General features: G+C 34.9%; 1 protein-coding gene across 4 annotated transcripts in view; it reads left to right on the top strand.

Moving 5' to 3' along the window:
- LOC149775373 (uncharacterized) overlaps positions 1-20,813 on the top strand; it is a 222,416-nt gene that overhangs the window by 103,544 nt on the left and 98,059 nt on the right. For all 4 annotated transcript variants that reach the window (XM_089943284.1, XM_089943282.1, XM_089943281.1 and 1 more), the window contains 5 exons: positions 3,686-3,919; positions 6,999-7,109; positions 7,569-7,681; positions 11,020-11,126; positions 15,426-15,600. In XM_089943284.1, coding sequence (XP_089799410.1) covers positions 3,686-3,919; positions 6,999-7,109; positions 7,569-7,681; positions 11,020-11,126; positions 15,426-15,600 — 740 coding nt within the window. The remainder of the gene's footprint in view (positions 1-3,685; positions 3,920-6,998; positions 7,110-7,568; positions 7,682-11,019; positions 11,127-15,425; positions 15,601-20,813) is intronic.

The following is a 20,813-nucleotide window of genomic DNA, read 5'->3' as shown; positions in this document are numbered from 1 at the left end:
AGTAAAAGATTGTATCACAGCATAGCTGTAGAAGTAAAGGAGATTGTATCAAAACATGGTAGTAGAAGTGCAGCAGATTGTATCACCACATTGCTGTAGAAGTACAGCATATTGTATCACAGCAGAACAGCAGATTACATTACAGCATGGCTGTTGAATTACAGTAGAATGCATCACAACATTGCTGTTGAATTACAGTAGATTGTTTCACAACAATGCTGTAGAAGTACAGTATATTGTAGTACAGCATGATTGTAGACATGCAGCAGATTCTGTCACAACATGGCTGTAGAAGTACAGTAGATTCTATCACAACATTGCTGTACAAGTACAGCATATTGTATCACAGCATGACTAGACATAGAGCAGATTGTATTACATCATGACTGTAGAAGTACAGCATGTTGCCAGATTTTATTATAGCATTGTAATGAGAATATTTCCTAATTCTCTACTTTTCCAGTTGCAATAAACATTTCTAATAATTCTGATAACACATAACTGATAACACATGAAACTACAAGACAAAGTTAAATACAGATTTCACAGTTTAATAACTGATTACTCACATGCAATATGTCTTTTTGACCACCACTACAATTCATCAATGATGACCATATTTGGACAGTTCCAGTAAACTAATTCCCTGAAATGAGACCATCTCATGATTGCAATTGTTTTAACCAGATTTGGCCAATTAATATTTTACATGGAAGTTTAATATTTCATATACGTGCTTCATTAATATCTTTATTGGATGGTAATTTATATATTAATTGGAGGATTTTACTGCATTTTAACAGCTGATATTTTTTGTAACATTAAGGTAAAATGGATTTTTTAAATTCATACATAGAGGATCTGACATGAGTGCTTGTTTTAGTTGAAATTTATTAAATCTGTTATATTTTAGCTGTACTTGTCATAAGTCAGAAAAGCCTATGGGATGGTATATTGTCCATTGTCCAACCATCCAGCCATTGGCACAAGTTTGGAATCACTATTCCTACTAAACTACTTGGAGCATTACCTTGAAAACTATCTTGAAAATCATTTTGCCATCAGAATGGATGATATTTATGATATGGGGTTTTCTCCACAAGCTTTCTGATGATATCCACTTTGTCCTAAATGAATTGTGCCAAGCCGACAGCCAATATCTGTACCGCAGCAGCTAATTTGAAAATATTGTTATTCCTGATATCAGGGATGGTTTGAACATAAGCAGTTAAAAGGAAGTAATGGTCTTGATCTCCTGTAAATTCTTTATGTCCATTAGAGCATCAGTCCATTCAAGGGACTCTTGTTATCTTTTGAAATGAGTACTGTTTATCATATGACATAAATGAAGAATTTAATTGATAATACAGCAGAATAAAATATTTATATGTTTGGACACTTTCATCAATACAACTGTGTCTAAGTGATGTAATGACATTGTTTGTAATGGCACATGGTATTACTATGTTAAACAGGAAAACATGGTATGTGTGTGTTAATCTTTATCACATGATAGTTAGGCCTCTCATTGTTCATGATGACATGGAAATACAACAAAACCCTTCTCTTAAGCAATGTTGTACCTTGGATCCTGTCCTCCAAACTTGAGGGACGCACAACATTTATTTGCTCTTCAGTTTTATCCACATTCAGTTTTATCCACATTAACTGTGTTGTCAGTTCTACATTATCATCTTTTCATTGGATCACTTAATAATGTTTTATCAAGTACACAATAACCAGTAAGAACATTTATGTGTACATGTTATAATATGTGGTTCATCTGAAAGAACTCCAATGTTGAATTTCCATATCGCGCTCTCATTCAAATTTTAAGTTATTCATTATCTAACAGAGTTTATTACAATAAACAAGTCTGAGTTTTTAATATTTTTACTTTTGAATTAAATTGTCTTTCTGTAAGTTTTTACTTTAACCCAGAAATTGAGCTACATTTGTCATTAATTTACCTCATAAATATGTTACCTAGTGGCTGTCCATGAATTGGCATTGCAACTCAGCTGACTTATATGAACCCTTAATGTTTTGATTGCAAATTATACTGGAAATTAATTGTAGTTAGAATGATTTGTATGCGTTTTGTAACTTTGGCCATTGCTGGTGCTGGTGCAAGTGCAAACATGAATGGATATGTATGAAAGAAAAATAAAAGCAGTAGTTTTTTTTAAACTTTTCCTGGCAAAAAAGGAGTCAAGATTTTTTGGTGAGCATGTGGCAAAGACTTGCCAGAAACATGTGATCCTATGCTTAAGGTGCAACACTGCAAAGACCACTAATCAGACTGGAGAATATATTTTTTATTTGAAAGGTTGTCTAACTTTCTTGGATAATTTTACTTTTTTTCTAAAACAGAAAAGTCTCTGTTATAGGGGCATGTGTACATAGTAATCCCTGTGTCTGTCTTCTCTTCCATCTTGCACTCATTAGGACTAGTCCTGCAGTTTTCTTTGGATTGCCATGAATATTATGCTCATCACCTAATAATGCACACATTGATAAATTACTTTACTCTCGCAGTTTTTCCGTAGAACGCAGCTTACAGGCTGGTATATATGGTATATGCATTCGTGTGTGAAGACATTCATGATGTCACTCTTCTGACATTATTCAGCACAGAAATTTAAATCCTTGAGATGTGAGTGAGGCCCGTCTGTTCATGTACACAACAGTTTTAGAGCTTGGATCCATCCCTTGGGGATGAGGACACTTTTGCATATATCTAATTATATTAAGGTTGTTTTATTTTTTGTCATGCAACTACTACATCACTGCACAATAAACTTGAAACTTTGAGTGTGTTCTGCTGATGTACTTGATAGTTTTAGAATATTGATTGACCCATTGGGTTTGGATATGGGGAGGTGGAATATGGCCCATGGGTCTTAACTCAAAAACTTTAATTCCTCTCCCTGGGCCTGACAAGAGGAATTTGTGCACAGAAGCAACATTCACCTTTGGGTATTATATTTCTGCAGCAAAGATTGAGAAGTTGCTGCAAAATGCCAAGAAGTATTTTTACATGTACTCACTAGTTACAAATTATTTTATTTTTATTTTACAACAAGATAGTAGGAGCCATCCATTTAGTACATTTGCATTGAGGGGGTTAACCCAAATGCATACACTTGTGTATGGGGGTCAACTGATAATGTACGTATGCATAGGAAACGGGTGGGTGGAGTGAAACCTTATGATAATTTGGCTAGTACTTAACCTGTTCAGCTAGGTTCAGTCAGCGTTTGACTGTTAGTGGACACTAGACAAACTTTTGAAAGTTAAGCAGCTTATTTTTTTTTATACATCCAGACATTCAACGTTGGTGGACTATCTGTTTTATTAAACATGCTAATATTAATCCTTTATAGTTTCTGTGTGGATTAAATATAGGTCATTCTATAGAATTTGGGGTGGGTGTGGATGGTGGTGTTAAGTGTACATACATAGGTGGGGGGTGTATAAAGGTACACGTGTATAGGGAGGAGGGAGGGGTCAAGCTTTGCCAGATTTTTATATGTACTAAATGGATGGCCCCGTATGTGAAAATTAAGATCAACAGCACTTAAAAAATGATGCTGGATTCAGTAATCACTGAAAATTAATAATAATTTCCATAAAGTTCATAATGATAAAAGCTCATGGCTTGAATATGTTGCCCTTTATGCAGGAGGAAGATAAGAAAATGAGGAGTTATGCTGTTATTCCACCCATGATGCTGGACGCAAGACAGAGAAAGCTAAGATTTATCAACAATAATGGCTTGATTGAAGACCCAATGGAAGAATACAAAGAAAGGAAGCACATCAATTGCTGGTCCACTCATGAGAAACAGATTTTCAAGGAGAAATACCTCCAGCATCCCAAAAACTTTGCCCTTATAGCCACCTACCTTGATAAGAAGGTACAGCTCATTATGTGAAATTAAGTACATATTTATCCAAGAAATACACTGGCACTATGGTAATAAATGCCTGAGCTTCTTGTTGAAATTTAATACATAATTCAGTTAGTTCTTTTTTTTGTGATTTGTGTCACAGGCTGTTTTAATGTATTGTAATAACAATTGCCTCTTTAGCTTTTTTGTTTTTCTTTTGAAATTAATTTTAAAAAAGGTGATTTATTCTGTGATAAATTTAGTCATACAAGCTTTGTACAGTTCTGATATTTTCTCATGGATGAGCCTTTCTTCTGATTGATTGATTTCTGCTTTTGTCAGGGCCATTTTATTTATTATATCGGTATATCTCTTTCTTTACCATGCATTTTGGAATATAATTGCTAGCATTCTAAATCATTCTCTCAGTGAAACTGTTCCAAGCACGTGTTAGGATTGCATGGTACTTAATTCGACCATCATTGGATGTAGGGTCAGAATTTTCCAGGGCTTTTTAAACCAATCATCATCAATTAGCCTTTTCTAAGTCTTAATTATCCCTCATGTTGTGGGATTCCTTTGAACTTTTCAAATCGTTCACAAAACAAATTCAAATAATATCTTGATGTACTCCATAGCATAATAAGTGTTTGAGTCCCCATTATTTAGGTACATATGGGAAAACATCAAAGGACTGAAAAAATATTAGGTAATTCTTGTTGCCCATGTATTAAGCAGAATTCAGCCATCAGTTTTGATCATACTAATTGGGATGCATTCAGTGAGGATAGTATTGTATGGGAATTTAGTAGGACACTACCAACAGTCCTACTGCAGTAGCTGTTAGTTTATGTTGCCAGGTGACAAAATTGAAGACTTGCAGTCGAGATGTAGTGCACAATGCTGATCATGCAGATAATCACAGAACCGTTTTCTAATAAAGACAAGTAAACAGAAGCTTGGAGAGTTACATATGTGGTTCTTTTTTGCTTACTTAGCACAGCACTGGGTTCATGCATAAGTAATGGTTGTAGCGAAGCAGTTTTTAAACAGTATCGTTACAGATCCAGTATGTATTTGTGATGTTTGAAATAATGTTGGCTTTATTAATTTATTGCTTCACCACTCATCGATAGATAACTCATGCACAATGTGGTCCAAAAACACAGACCACAGTATAAGCAAGGGCGTGAATTACTGAGGGACCCCTGAAAAATTAAGATGGGGATGCCTTCCCAACTGGACATGAACAATGAGATGTTGGGGTGTGGTGTTTTACTGTTTAACAGTTTTATAATCATATTGCGAATAATTATCAATAGAATGCTTTATTTAATGAAGTTCACTTTTCTTTAAATTTCATTCATTTTCAAGATAACCAGCCTTTGAAAGAACATTAAATGCATTTGTCCAAAAATTTCAACACACTCACCTGTGTACCTCTGAAAACATTTTTATTACATCACTGCTTTTTGCATGTGAATGTGGATATATTTGAGTGTTATTGTTATTTCTCAACAAAAGTTTTCTTTTATTTTAAACACTAGGGACATTTAATTCATGAAACAATGGCCATCTTCATTAAAACTCCATTTTTCTTTTTATTGTTCACTTAGTAAAATATTAATGCCATGATTTTATTGTAAGTAATGGTAAACTTTCTGGTCATCCTTGAGCAAACCTCTAAGTGCCAATGCAGGAATTTCAAGTTCACCACAAACTTTGGAACTTGCTTCTCCAAAATGAACCGTATCCAGTGTATCACCCTGGGATGTAAAACTGAGTGTCAAAATTCGACTTGATGTCAAAACTGGAGGGTCAGACTGAGTAAAAGACATACTTTAGTATCAAAACTGGGGGTCAAATTGAAAATCTGGGGGTCTCTGAAGTGCAAATGAGGGTAAAGGGAAACACTGCATATCTGTGAAACAAAGCTTTTAATGCACTGAATACTCCTTTCATTTTCTTCCCTTGCTATCCTTGGTCACATTTGCTAATTAGTGTGATAAAATTACTGATTAATGTTGACTAATGTTAGATATTTTAATCATGTTACCTAGATAATAATAACACTGTGCAAGTTTTTTATTGAAATTAGTTGACCTGACCCTCTGCCATGACTGCTAGCTCCTAAGCGGATAGGATTTGCATGACTTGTAACTTTGTTTTTAAAATACTCCTACTTTATTTGATTTGTAGCAGAAGATCTAATTAACATCATAATACAGGGCAGGTCTACTTTTAATTGATTGTAACAATACAACAAAACACTTCTGCAAATCAGTATTCAAAACATAGAACATAATTAGGGTCTCATAAATGCTCATGGACTTTTAAGATTTAAACACAAGAGGGCATATCATATTTGTGATGAGTGATAATTACACTGAAACCAAATTAAAAAATAGAAGAACTAAAACATGAATTTTGCTTGACAAAACTTATTTAACCAGTCCGCGTTAATGACATTTTCATGAATTGAAATATTGCATAGTTATTTACAATGTACTGAAATTTTTTTAAAGAAAATTTAAATATATGACTTATCATTAAAGTTGCAGATTTCAGATTTCCAGCTTCAGATTGTCAGCTTCGATGATACAGCACACTATATCCAAGTTTCATTTACCAGTTTTGATCATGATTTTCTTCATTAATGAGATAAGGGCTGGTTCTTTTGGTATTTTGTTAAAAGTAACAAATGGGATCCACACTTGATCCCATATTGTAAATGACTAATATAGTTATCAGGGTATGAGGTGTCCAGGGAGAGGTGTAATTGCAACTTATAAACACAGGTGTAGTGGTGTTGCAAATTGGATTTCTATTCTACACTGACCAAATTTCACTCATATATGCATGCCTGGTCTGTTTGTTTCAAGGTACTTATAAAATGTGTTAGTGCTAGCTAACTTAATATAGTATTGGACATGTAATTGAAGGGTTGTTGGTTCTGTACTTACCCAGGCCAGACTGGTTCAGATGCCTTAGGACACTCACTTAGCCCCAGTTTTCTCTGCATAATACAGTCAGTAATGTGTCTAAAGTGCCATTAAATCGATCAGTAACAACATGAAGCAAAACTTATAGTGTTCTTCTTTTTCAGACAACAGCAGATTGTGTTCAATTTTATTATCAGACCAAGAAGAGTGAAAACTACAAACAGTTACTGAGGAAACAGAATGCCAAGAAAAAGAGGCAGTTGGCCAAGTCTCAGGTATGTTTATTTTCATGCATGCACGCATGCATACATACATATATACATACATACATACATACATTAATTCAAGTTCAAAGGCTTATCATATAAAAAAGGTTATTTCATTGATAAAGATGGTTTTTCACAACAGTAGAGCTGCTGTATCAGTAATGTGATCTATCTTCCATTGACATCTGAAATAGCTACACTCGAAATAAATTCTTTTCTATAGACAAATATATATAAGACGAGTCCAGCTGCAAACTGCACAAACCCAGCTCTGCCAGCACAAAATGCACAGACAGGCAGATTTGGATCTATGCATTTTGTTGTTAGGAGCAATCAGCAGTACAAAGAATATTGACCCTGATCATCAGGCACATTATGCTAAGGCAGATCAGGATATTTGTTGTTTGCAGTTTGAGTTGACCTATATGTTAGTATGTATGGTATATAAAAAAAATTTCTCAACATCAGGCAAGAGCTCAAGAGGAGGTTCTTGAGGGGCCATCAACCTCCTCTGTCCAGGAACCCATAACTACTCACACCTCTGCTGAAGGAGATGCAGGAGACAAAACTACTGATAATGTGTGAGTATTTCCTCATTTTCTTGAACCAGTAATGAATATTATACAGTGATCGATAAAAGCCAATAGCTAGTGAATAATGATGGCAAATATTGCTACATCAGTGGACCAGTGAAGCTTGACATGATTTGAAAAGCTTATACAAAAATCAGCAAAATCATGGATATGGCCATTTCTTTCACATGTGTCTGGAATTGCTGATTGCCCTTGCATTGAATGGTGCAAAAAAAGTATCTTTTGCTGATCTCATGATTTTCTTAGAAAAATAGTCTGTGTCTTCCAGCCACTTACTATCCTTTGGTGACACTCAACGTAAGTTACAATTTTTTTAAAAACCTTTTCCCCTCTGATTCCAACCAAATACGGGTGGCATTTAACTTGTAGTGAGAAATAAAATGTGCCAATATATTAGTATTAATTAAATTGACTGAACTGTATGGATATAGTGAATTCAAATTAAAAGATAGATTTGAAAATAGATATTAAAATCATGAATTTTTGACATTTTGCTTAAATTCTAAACATTTTGCTTAAATATGTGCCATTGAAAATTAGTATATAATAATTCTTGTGTCCATCCATTCTTCTGTGCTTCAAGCCAGCACTCATTAACACAACTAGTCCTGTAGTTTTTGATGGATTGCCTTGAAATTTGGTAAATATTATAGTTGTTACCTTAAGAAGTGCATATTGACAAATGAATTTGCTAACACATGTTAGAGTTATTGCACTTTTTAGATGTTTACCATAATAGCATATTTTACTGTGATTTTTTTTACTCAGCCAGTTTGTCTGTTGCTTATTCATTTCTGCACAAATAGATGTGTTGTCTGTCAACTTCAGTTGCCAAACAGTATGAATGACTTATTCTTAAGCTAAGGAAAAACTATATCGATTTCAAATGGTCAAAGGTCAGTGTTGTTGTGACAGAAAGAAGAAAAATGGTTTCTGCACAATAACTTGATATCTCCACCATCTACAGATATAAAATTTTATGAATGGCTCAGGCTTGGGTAATGATAAATACTTTCAAATTTTTCCACCATCTACAGATATCAAATTTTATGAATGACTCAGGCTTGGGTAATGATAAATACTTTCAAATTTTTCCACCATCTACAGATATCAAATTTTATGAATGACTCAGGCTTGGGTAATGATAAATTCTTTCAAATTTTTCCACCATCTACAGATATCAAATTTTATGAATGACTCAGGCTTGGGTAATGATAAATACTTTCAGATTTTTCCACCATCTACAGATATCAAATTTTATGAATGACTCAGGCTTGGGTAATGATAAATACTTCCAAATTTTTCCACCATCATCAGATATCAAATTTTATGAATGACTCAGGCTTGGGTAATGATAAATACTTTCAAATTTTGGTGTTAAAAGTCAAGATCACTGACAGAAAGAAGAAAAATAGTTTCTTTGGTTACCAGTCTTTGTAGATGGCTTGTACATGTGCTAAGAAAGAACCTTATTGATTTTAGTGTCAGAGATCAGTCACTGTGAAATATATTATGGTTCCACTGAATATCATTAGTTTTACAACACAGACCTGCACCAAACTTTGTGAATGGCTTGAGCTTGGGGTGAAGAAGAAGCCTAATAATTTGAAGTCAGCATTGTGAATGTCAAGGCCATTGTGGCTTAGACCAGACTTTGTGGATGACGTTTGCTTGTGGCAGTTCATTTTGTAGTCAGCTGATTAAATGACAAGATCACTGACTAAAAGAAAAAAAATGGGTTCTGCTCAAGAGCATAACCATTTATGCTTGATTAAAAGTTTACCCCCCCCCCCCCCCGCTACAAAAAGTCAATTTCTCTATGATCGTACTGTAAGTTGGGGTGTATTTTGCAAGTCAGATTCATCTGAAGGAGAGGAGAAATTTGTTGTTGGTGTATCAAAGTTGCACTTTGAAAAAATAAACAAGCCAGGCTGGCTGGCTGGATGACAACAGAACCAGTGTAAAATACACTTGAATTATTGAGTGAAATGTGTCACAAATAAATTGACATCTTAACATTTTTGCTAATTAAATCCATTACTATCCACAGTGCTTGACACTTTATATACATTGTTATAATAAATCCATGCATTCAATTATGCGTCACATACTGGTATAAAAACAGTTCAGAATAATCGGATTTACAATATCACATTATATGTTAATTTCATGCATCTTATAAAATAAATAATGCATCTTAAGTCCACATTTTTGTGACTCACAATATCTTGTACGAGTTGTAATCTGGTACAAAGTACAAGAATTCATCTTCATTATCTGAAATCCTCTGATGTAGTCTAGTCATTGTAAATGATCATAATCTGGTCATCATAAATATTGTCTGACTTCATTCCTCAGCTTAGCTGTCATATGCAGTGATACATAGAGACTGTGCTTGGGCTTTGTAAGTAACAGTTTGATCATACGGTGCGTGGAATCAGGTAACGAATGCAACTGAATATGCTTTGTGTGGCAAGATCTCAGCAAGTTCAGATAACCACCCTTTCTTAGTTGGCACTGAACAAGAATCACACTTGTGGCTCAATCAAAGGGTGAAAACAAGCTAAAGGATTAAGGTTAATTATTCACTGGAAGATGTCAGACTCTACTTGGCAATGAACAACAAAATAATGTGTAATGAATACCATCAATAAAGTGATAAACACAGTGTATACCATATGCACATTTATGATTTTCAAGATGGCTGCTATGGTGGCCATATTGATGTCCAGGTGGTACTGTTTTCATTTAGGACCAATTAGACATCAAAAGAAGTCTTTTATTGAAATCCCTTGATATGACCATCAATTCAGAGGATTAGCAGTAAGAAGATTTTGAAAATGGCTGCCACAGTGTCATATTCTGTGATGTTATATAAATGAGGAAATATGACTTACCTGTATTATATGGTTTAGTTTGGTTTGGCGTTTTATGGCAGAGCAGCAGAAGTAGTTATTTTTCTGAAGCAATTGGATAAAATATCTTGACCAAGGACATATAATGGGATGACAGCCTGGGCTGATCAGATGATCAGAGCCACAGTGGTTCTACCTCCATCAGCTGCCTCTTGCAGTTTTTCAGGTGAGTGCTTCAGGCCTGTTCTGTATCACAGTAGACAATAGTATGGTAACATTGACTGAGAACAGTAAACTTCAGAAACAGTAATATAAATCATTAAAAAACTTGGCATTACTGTAGTGACTTCCTTGGACTCATCACAGATCTTTATCTTTTATGAAACTTGCAACTCAAACAAGTGAAAACTTAACTTTATATTTTAGTCCACAACTCTTCAAGTTTTCGTAGTTGTGCTGTTGTACTTGCAGTGTGAGCACAAGCATAGGGGGCGATGCAGTCATCAAAAAGGAGGAGAAAGAGGAGGACATGGCAGCAGATGAATCCTCAGATGATAATGAATCTCGTGCCACAGATGGTAAGTAATCTTTGACAGAGTTTAGCTTAAGTCATTACAATTTCTCTCTTTTTACATTTACATTGTTAGAATTTAACATTTAATCAGTGGTATATGGCCATGCTTGTGCTGATGTGCTAATGAACCTATTCATACATACATATATACATACATATCAGAGATCCTTAAATTCCTTTCTTTGCTGGAAATGTACAGTCGATCAGAACTCTTGACTGACACATACTCAAAGGAACTGGACATTGACTATAGGAATTCTTAAATATCATTATGTCAACCCGTCTTTAATTTGTTTATCCATTAAACTGCCAAATAAACACGTTAATGAAATAAAATTCAGAGGTCGCTAAGTCTGGTTTACAGATTGTTTTTTGGCCAAATGATCAATAAAGATAGTGCCAATGAAGGTTAATTCAGTGCTGACTACATTGTTTCTTTATTGAACAGTCAAAAGATGTATGACTGACTAAACCTGTTTGGTCATTATATTTTCCCATTGTTTCAACATTAACTAGCCACACAAGACAAAAGAGATACAAGAGCTTGTCTGCTGGACTGCCAAAATCTCTGTAATTAAATGAATGTCCCAGTATCTGTATTATAGAAGCCTCTGTCACAGGATGTGGTTTGTTTTGCAATGTGTCAGCACAATATAACTTTAGAGCAAAATATGTGATGCCTAGGCTCAAATTAAGAAAAGAAATTATACTAGCAATAAAACCTAGCTTCTGTTGTCAGCTGCCAAGACTTACTCCAGGACCTGACTAAAGAAAAGATGCACTCTCTGATTTTACTGGAAATGCCCAATAAATAGATGTATCTGTATTATAGAAGCCTCTGTCACAGGATGTGGTTTGTTTTGCAATGTGTCAGCACAATATAACTTTAGAGCAAAATATGTGATGCCTAGGCTCAAATTAAGAAAAGAAATTATACTAGCAATAAAACCTAGCTTCTGTTGTCAGCTGCCAAGACTTACTCCAGGACCTGACTAAAGAAAAGATGCACTCTCTGATTTTACTGGAAATGCCCAATAAATAGATGTTGCATATTTTCAAGTTAGTAAGTCAGGTTGTCAATAATTTATTTTTAAAAATAGGGCTGAGTAATATACTTTTGTGTGTAATTCTGTGGTATATTTTTGCGAAAGAAAATATGAAATAGCAGTAATACATTACCTGTCACTATTTATTTCCTTGCTTGTTCGGGACAGAATTACCTTTATCCATGTTAGAAAATATTGGAGGAGGAAAAGAGCTGTTTTTTTATGAGACAGTTAATTATTCCACCAGATTTGTTCCCATACCCACGGGTCCAGAGCACAAGAAAACTCGCAACAGTTTGGATAGACTTTCAGGGGATCTTCACAACCAGATCTTTTACTTGCCCATTTAGTTACGGTTAGGAAGCTCTTTAGAGGAGTTTGCCAGGCAACATAAGGGTTGGTCTGTTTCCCACCCTCATGCTGATAGTGTTGGTCTTGGCAGTCGGCTCGAGAGTGCACCTGCTTGGCCCCTTGAGCCCCCCCTTCTCCCAAAGCAACATTATGGGTGGGGATTTCAAGAAGGGGCTCTGGGTTTGCCTTCCAATTTAGATGCTGGAGGAGTTGGAATGCAAGGCTTGGTTACTCATTACCATAGCCTTTTATTCCAATATTTTTTCATCTGCCTCCAGTCTTCAGAAGGAGTAATATCTGAATTTCTGCTTTTTAAAGCGATGGGTGATTGTGTGAAATGGTTAAACTAATTTTAAATATGTAATAATTACCTATCACCATTGCAAGATTCCCTCCTCCAACTTAGCTCTGATGTCCACAGTAGTCTGGTTTCAGGTGAAGAAGACAGCTACTGTACATAGGCATGTGAGGTAGGGAAGCAGTCTGGTCTGTGTTCTTTCTGTAATACAACTCACATAGGTCATGTACGTGCTCTGAGTCACTTTTTGCAGCTATAGGTGTCATTTTGGACTTTCTGATTACACATACCTTTAAAATGCGTTCATTCATTTTATTTTGTCCTTGTCCATCAAAATTCCACTGAAGTTTATTGTATAAATTCCTCAAGAAACGCTGAAAGGCAATTTCAATCATAACATACATCAACATTTTAAGACACAGTACCCAAGCAGGATGATCCAGTTTAAACCAGTTTCTGTCATGCACTATAATGTAGCAGGGAAAGCGCCTGCTGTTAGGAAGTTGTACAGCAAACATAAATATAGATGCAAGAATGTCTTCATTTATAAACAAAGCCTTGGAAAACACTTCCTTCATACATGTGAAGGACAGTAGAAATGCGGTTGTCAATTCAGATTTATTTAGTTAAAATTTACATTATGCTAAATTATAATTTTGAAGAACTGTCATATGTACAAGATAAAAAATAAAAACATGCCTACATAAGCTGTATGTTACTCCTCTATCACATTTATAGCTGAACATTGATACTGGAGATGGATGAAAATGTGTGTGACTTCTTGTTTGTGTGACTGTGCCTTGATTCTCCTGCACTAGTAATAGTTCAGTCAAATATCAATGTTCTTGACACAGTCTAAAGCCAAATTGCCATTGTAAAAGTCTATAGCAATTCATAATTTTCATCAGGAAATTTTGTTATGACATTTATTGTGGAGATTACTTAAAAGTCAGAATTGAATAAACTTGTTGGAACTATATTATAATTAAATTTAAAAACTAAAACTAATTTTTAAATTCATATCAGTAAATGCACTTACATAACCCATGTGACTTGTACTATAGTTCTAGATTTTCTAAACTCTCCATCAGCTGAAATAAAGGAATTTTATATTTTGGAAAGGATAATTCCATCCCAGAAAAAGTATGTAAAGCAACTGTGACAGGTAGGTATTACATCTTAAAACTAGTTTCTTCTGTCCCTAAAAACCTACATTTTGATCGCTCAAGACCAGTTAATCATGGAAGGATAATATTACCACTAAAGTGGCAGCAAAATCCAGAACTAAAAGTGACACATGGTACATTTCTTTATTTGGTTTATGAATGTTTTATATTTTGTCTCAACTTGTTATATCTGCTTTGAAAATTTTTATATTTCAACTTCACAAATACATGGCAGGTCCCTGTTCAGCCAATGTGGTTATGTGAGAAAGCTTGCCATAGCTTTCCATGGGTTGGTGGTTCTCCCGAGGATTTTTCCAGCTGCTTCTTCCACAATATATACTGGTGGCTCTATAACCTACCCAAAACAACAACAACAAATGTATGGCAACCGCATTAATTTTCATGATCTCTGACACACAGAGATAAACACTTCACAGTGCAACTTGAAACAACGTGATAATTACATTATTATGCCATTGGTATGATGTTACTTGCTAATACAATATGTTGTAGAGCAATGAGCTTGGATAGAGATTGGACATAAGTTGATATATATCTAACTGAATAAAACAAAAGTTGTTTAAATATTTTAAAAATTGCAAGAACAGGGTTATTATTGAAAATGATAAAGGAAACAAAAAGTATATGACAGAATGGGACAAGATCTCAGGTGAGTTTGATTATGAGCACACCATGCTTATTAGTGAGGCTGATCTTGCATCTGATTGACTGAACTTATGAACGCTCCAGAGGCCATATTTCTTATCAGATTTTGATGATTGTATGTATGCTAGTATTGCTAGGATTTCAGATGAGTTTGATCTGAGTGAGATCCATGCATATTAATGAAGATCCAGACTGATCAGATGGTTGGAATTGAACCTGTAACCTTTTGACCATGAATCAAATGTCTTAACCACTGAATCACCTCAGCTCCCTTGGGTGGGGATCTTAATGTGTATGAATTTTCATTCACTAGCTGACATGTTAGCTGTCTAGATGAGAGAGTCTCACTTAGGTTTGTTGTCTAATACTCTTTCAGCTATTATCTTTATGACTGAAAAATACATACACACAGAGTAATTTTTTTTAGGCAGTTGGTGACAGGACAGTTTCATGTACTTCTCTGTTTAATTACCCATACATAGGGATATATATTTAGCTAAGTGTAGCCATTGTTGAACCACATGGAGACTATCAAATGCTGTTGTAGTAGTTCTCAGTTTAGCTTCAGTATGTTTTTACTTTGTGAGATAGAACCAATTGTTACCTGTTGTTTGGCATATATCTTGCCTATTACTCAATCATTATGAATTCAGTCATCATACCAAAACACAGGTATCAAACTTTCACTAAGCTTTATCATACTTTACCGCTGACAGTTCAGGTTTTTCTCACTGAAAGATGTAATTTGTGATGTCATTGTTATTATTTCCATACAGTTGGAGGAAGTCACCAATGTGCAGTGTGCAAGACAGTCCTGGAGCACTTTGGACTGAGCCGCCCCCTGACTAGGGCAAACTGTGAGACATATGGCTTGAATGAGGCTGATCTTAGATCTGACATGAGGGTCTGCACCAGCTGCAGATGTAAATCTGTCAGACGGAGGTACACAAAGTAAGTTACCAGGCTGTCAGCCATTTCTCAGTTTTGAAAATTTAGCACATACTGATTCGGCTTGATTTTTTGTTTTTGACATGTACGCCCCATGAAGCCTGTGATATGGGGCACATAGTATAGTGTTACCCGTCCATCCTTATGCTCAGGTCACTATGATGGGGCATTTGTGTTGCATGTACACATTCCTAGATATCCTTGCTCTTTGTCCCATTATTTCCTACTAGTTAACACATTGTATACCTGTATACAATGTTCTTATTGTTGCTACTCTTTGTTCTTATAAACATGTTGCAAAATTATTTAGATTTTGTTGAGAAAGTTTAAATAGCTGCTCTTGGTATTAGAAATGTAGAATGAATTAGTTTGTACTGATGTTTATGTATCACAACCATTACAGTTAGATCTTTCAGCCTTTTTTCTTTTCTTTATCGAATGGTCAGATTGCTGGTATGTAACATTTATTGTTCTTAAACTCTGAGAAAGATTCTTTTTATTTAACATGTTACCGCTCTGCTGGCCAAGTGGTTAGAGCGTCCGCCTTTTAAGCGCGAGGTTGTGGGTTCAAACCCTGGTTGAGTCATACCAAAGACTTACAAAAATGGTACTAACAGCTGCCTCGCTAGGCACTCAGCATTAAGATGTTAGTGTTAGGACTGATCGGCCTGGTGTCAGGATAATGTGACTGGGTGGTACATCATGCTACATGTCTGCAGCATGATGCCCCAGTGCTAGACATAACTATAAACTGACACACTGCAGACATTGTAGCGATATACTGGAAATATTTTAAAGGTATGTTAAAAATCCTAAAAAAAACCACACACACACAGACACACACACACACACACACACACACACATTTTGTTGGGCTCTGTTTATGATCCCAAAATAATAAAAAAAAATGCATGTGAGTTTTTATATGTATGATTCATTATGGTAATGTGTAAAGCTATCAAAATTTTAGGAAACTTACACCAGGTACCGGTTAGTCCTGAGGATTAGTTTCATGGTTACCCAATCAAAAAGAAATTGTATTAGATGTGAACCTGAACTGCTTTGTTGTAGGTTCACGCATGCCAACCACAAGAGAGGTATAAGCATATTATTACTAATATAAGTGGCAAAAAATGTAATCTGAGCATGAAAAGAGCAGTCTACATATTACATTGTAATAATTGCAGAAAACTTTATGAAAATATAAATTTATTTTTGCTGCTTACCCAGATCTGCAGTTAAAACATTCTTGTTACAAATCAGCTTAATTGATGTGGATTAGGAGTTAGTACAAGAGTATAGACATAAAATAAAGTGATACATTTTTTATGCATAACACTCACTTTAACTAGTCTACATGACTCACTTTTGTTGAATGGTTGTGAAGTCCACAAATGATGAATGCTGTATTACATCACTGTAAAATTCTTTTAGAATTTGTAAAGTGCTGTTGAATTGTCCTTTTCCTGATGCAGCATGTTTTTAAGTTTAACAAAATCTCTCTCTCTTCTAAGAATTGTCAGTCATATAACATCCATGAGTCACATTGATAAGGTCCATTACTCTTAATATCTGGGCACCATTTTTTTCCATGGTAGACTGGTCCTCTATATATGTGTATCAAAATATCATGAATCCGTAATACATGGTTTCACATTCAAGAAACCTGTCTGTTTTCTCAGAACCGTTTGATGTATAGTTAATATAAATAGAAAATAAAGAAATTAGATGGAGTCTAATGATAGATGCATGTGAAGCAGCTAATGGTAACGACATGAGCCTCGAACTGTAGTCGTTATTCTGTGTCTAGCTCACTCCTGATGTCTTTGATAAGACTTGGAAACATTTTTTGAAGAAACTTAACAGGTACCCAGTTGCCTGTTTTATTACCCGGGTTATTATCAATAGGCTGGTACCAGAGTACCTGGGTACCCATTGATTGCTTTAGTCATGTTTCAGATATATGTTTCCATCTGCAAAAAAGAAAAAGTAGGTCACTATGAATTTGCTATTTTGCGTGGAGCATTGGTTTGTTTTGATAATCATGGTTACCTCACAGTTTAAAGTCAAAATGAACAAAGGAAGTGGAGGTGATAAACCTCTTCCCCACTCCATGCATTTAAATACCAACAAAAGTAATTTTTCATAAAACCACTGAAATTGGTAACTATGGAAATGAATCAATGTTTTTAGCTCTGCTGGTCATAGATCAGAAGAGCTTCTCTGTTGTTAGAAGTGAAATGATTCATTGATATATTGATGTATCGATGCTTTTTCTGTAACAATACACGTATCGATACAGGAGATGGAGAATCAGTACAAAACAATACTTACCGTATGCAAGTTATTTTAGTCATCAGAGTCATGAATAATTATTATTAGTTTGCTTTGTTATTCTCTAAATTTAGAATTCATCTGAAACAGCATTTGCAGTCACAAGCACTCATTTGTATTGGTAAAAATGAAAAAGACTATTGAGAACACTTGCTTGCTGTCTACAAATTAACACGATGTGACATGGTTCGTAATCTCTCCCTCTAATTATCTTAACCCAGCATCATGCACATAGGATACATACCAAACATATTTCATGTGTATAATGAAATACTTTAATCATCGAGTAATAACCACTTTTACTCCTGGTCTACTTTGGTTGATTTGAAAGCTACACTATGGGTGTGTCACACGATTACACTGAACTCTCATTGGTGGTTATTGCTTGTTCCAGTCCAGGTTAAACAATAACCACCAATCAGAAATTAATGTTGATTATTCGTTGTGTGACAAACAGGAAGTATTGGCAAAACAACAGAGAAACTTCACACTAAAGCCATGCAAAAGTCATTAATTGTTATGTAAAGTACTTCAGCAGAGATGATGTCACATTGTGCCATTGCATGAATCATGCAAAATTGGAATGAACTGAAGAACACTTATGCGCGAGAACCGCACTAATTAATTGAAATTCCTGCATATGAAAAAGTTGCTTTGTGAAGTATAACATTTTTATTTAATAGTTCTTGTTGAGACATCTGTTTTTTCGGTAGGATACTGTATACACATCGTTGTTCTTCAAGCATGACATGAATGGTTGTTAAACTAAATTTGATTGGCACATTTTGCCCTGGAATAAGCATTCTGGCATAGTTTGAACCTTCCATCAAGGAAGTTTACAAATGCATGTTTAAAATATGTGCTACCTAGAGAACCCAAAATGTCTGATTTTTAGTGTGGTTCGTCTTCAGATTATGATTTTGTTCAGCAAATACTGACTGATGATAGTGCTGATGACAATAATTTTTTAAGATATGAAGTACATCTGGTTGTTCTGGAAAAATGTTAATGGAGATACCATTGAGTGATGTTAAGTCCGAGTCAGATGTACATGTTGGATGGACAAAAATAGACATCGTGACAACCAATCTCTTCTTTCAGCAGTATTTCAAAATTAAATGTAGAAAGGGCAGAATATTGAGTGTAATAAAAATATAGACAATTTAAAAGTAAGAATGCAATTTTTTTTTTTTATCAGTCAATTTACCCTTGCAGATCACATGCTACAAAACCATATATACCAAATAGGGATTAAGATAAACGTAATGAAATAAGGATGAAATTTTTTTTTCTCACCCCTATCTATTGTCATCATATACTAGTCCATTAGCACAAGTTTGTTCTCTTAAATTACTTGCAGGATTGCCATGAAACTTTACTTCACATGCACATTCATCCCATGGTCTTAGATGAAAATGGTGTTGTTGGACATAGATAATGTTATCATTTCCACTCTTTAATGGGTGGTCTTGTGAACATGGATTTTCATTAAAGGAGTTCTTATGGTATGTACTTGGTCCTAGATGAAAATGGTGCTGATTTTATGGCCAATATGGCTGCCAGAGTGGCCATCTTGAAAATCTTGTAATTTGCTTCTGATCATAAATGCATGGTTGTATCAGCATGTGGTTTTCACTCAAATACTTGTGATATCTAGTTGATACTGAATAAAAATGGTGCCAATCCATCAAATATAGCCACCTCAGTGGCCATCTTGAAAATCTTGTTATGGCTACTTCTCATGAACAAAATAAAATAGTACTATGGGGTTTTCACCAGAAGACTTCTTCCAATGCCTACTTGGTCCTAATGAAAATGGTACTATTCCAGTATGGCCATCATAAATGAAAATGATATAATTCTGACTTTTAATATGACTACCACATTGCATCTTCACTAGCCAAGGTTCTGATAACCCTATTACCTGATTACATACTAAGGGAGGCAAAACATGAAATCCAATAGATGTCACAAGGACAAATCACCAGTATAACTGTTCAGTTCACCAAAGTGTAGATAGGATTATTGGAACCTTGGTTAGCGAAGATGACCACAATAATCATCTTGAAAATCTTGTTATTACTACTTATCCTTGATGGTTGGTCATATCAAAATTGTACTTTCACCCACAAACTTCTTATGATAGAATTCTGATATTGAATATGATGATAATGACATCCCTCTTGAAAGTCTTAGCATTGCTCCTTAAAAATATAATCATATTAATATGGGCTTTTAAGTACCTTATGGGTCCTAAAAGCAAATGGTGCACAGTTTACATCCAGTATGTCCACCAAAGCAACTAATTTGAAAACATTTTTGCTGATGTCCATTATGGCTGCCACAGTGGCCAGCTTCAAAATCGAGTAATTGTCTATCCTCCTGAATGAAAGTAATATTGCCATTGGTTTTTGGACCAAAAGACTTCATATGACATCTAGTTGGTCCAAAATTAATATGGTGCTGATCTAATGTCCAATATGGCCACAATGGCAACCATCTTGAAAATCTTGTCACTATTCATCCTGAATGGATGGTCTGATCAACCTAGGGTTTTTATAAAACAACTTATTATGATGTCTAGTTGGTCCTAATGGTGCCAATCAATGATTCCATATGCCTGGCATAGTGGCCGTCTTGAAAAACTTATTACTATTTCTCATGAATGACTGGTCATATCAGCATGGGGTTTTCACTAAAAGACTTCTTGTTGTTCATAAATGGTGCAGTCTGACTTATAATAATATGACTGCCACAATTTTTATTTTTATTTTTTGGGATGGTCATCACCATTGAATAATAATAAAGGTGACTGTCCACCAATTCAAGGGTGACATAAATCAGGTGATGATTTATTAATTGACAGTACTCTGTAGTAAATT

The sequence above is a fragment of the Sinohyriopsis cumingii genome, chromosome 19 (assembly GCF_028554795.1).
Source record: "Sinohyriopsis cumingii isolate HCF-2022 chromosome 19, ASM2855479v2, whole genome shotgun sequence".
Lineage (NCBI taxonomy): Eukaryota > Metazoa > Mollusca > Bivalvia > Unionida > Unionidae > Sinohyriopsis > Sinohyriopsis cumingii.
This window is presented reverse-complemented; position numbering and strand designations above follow the sequence as displayed.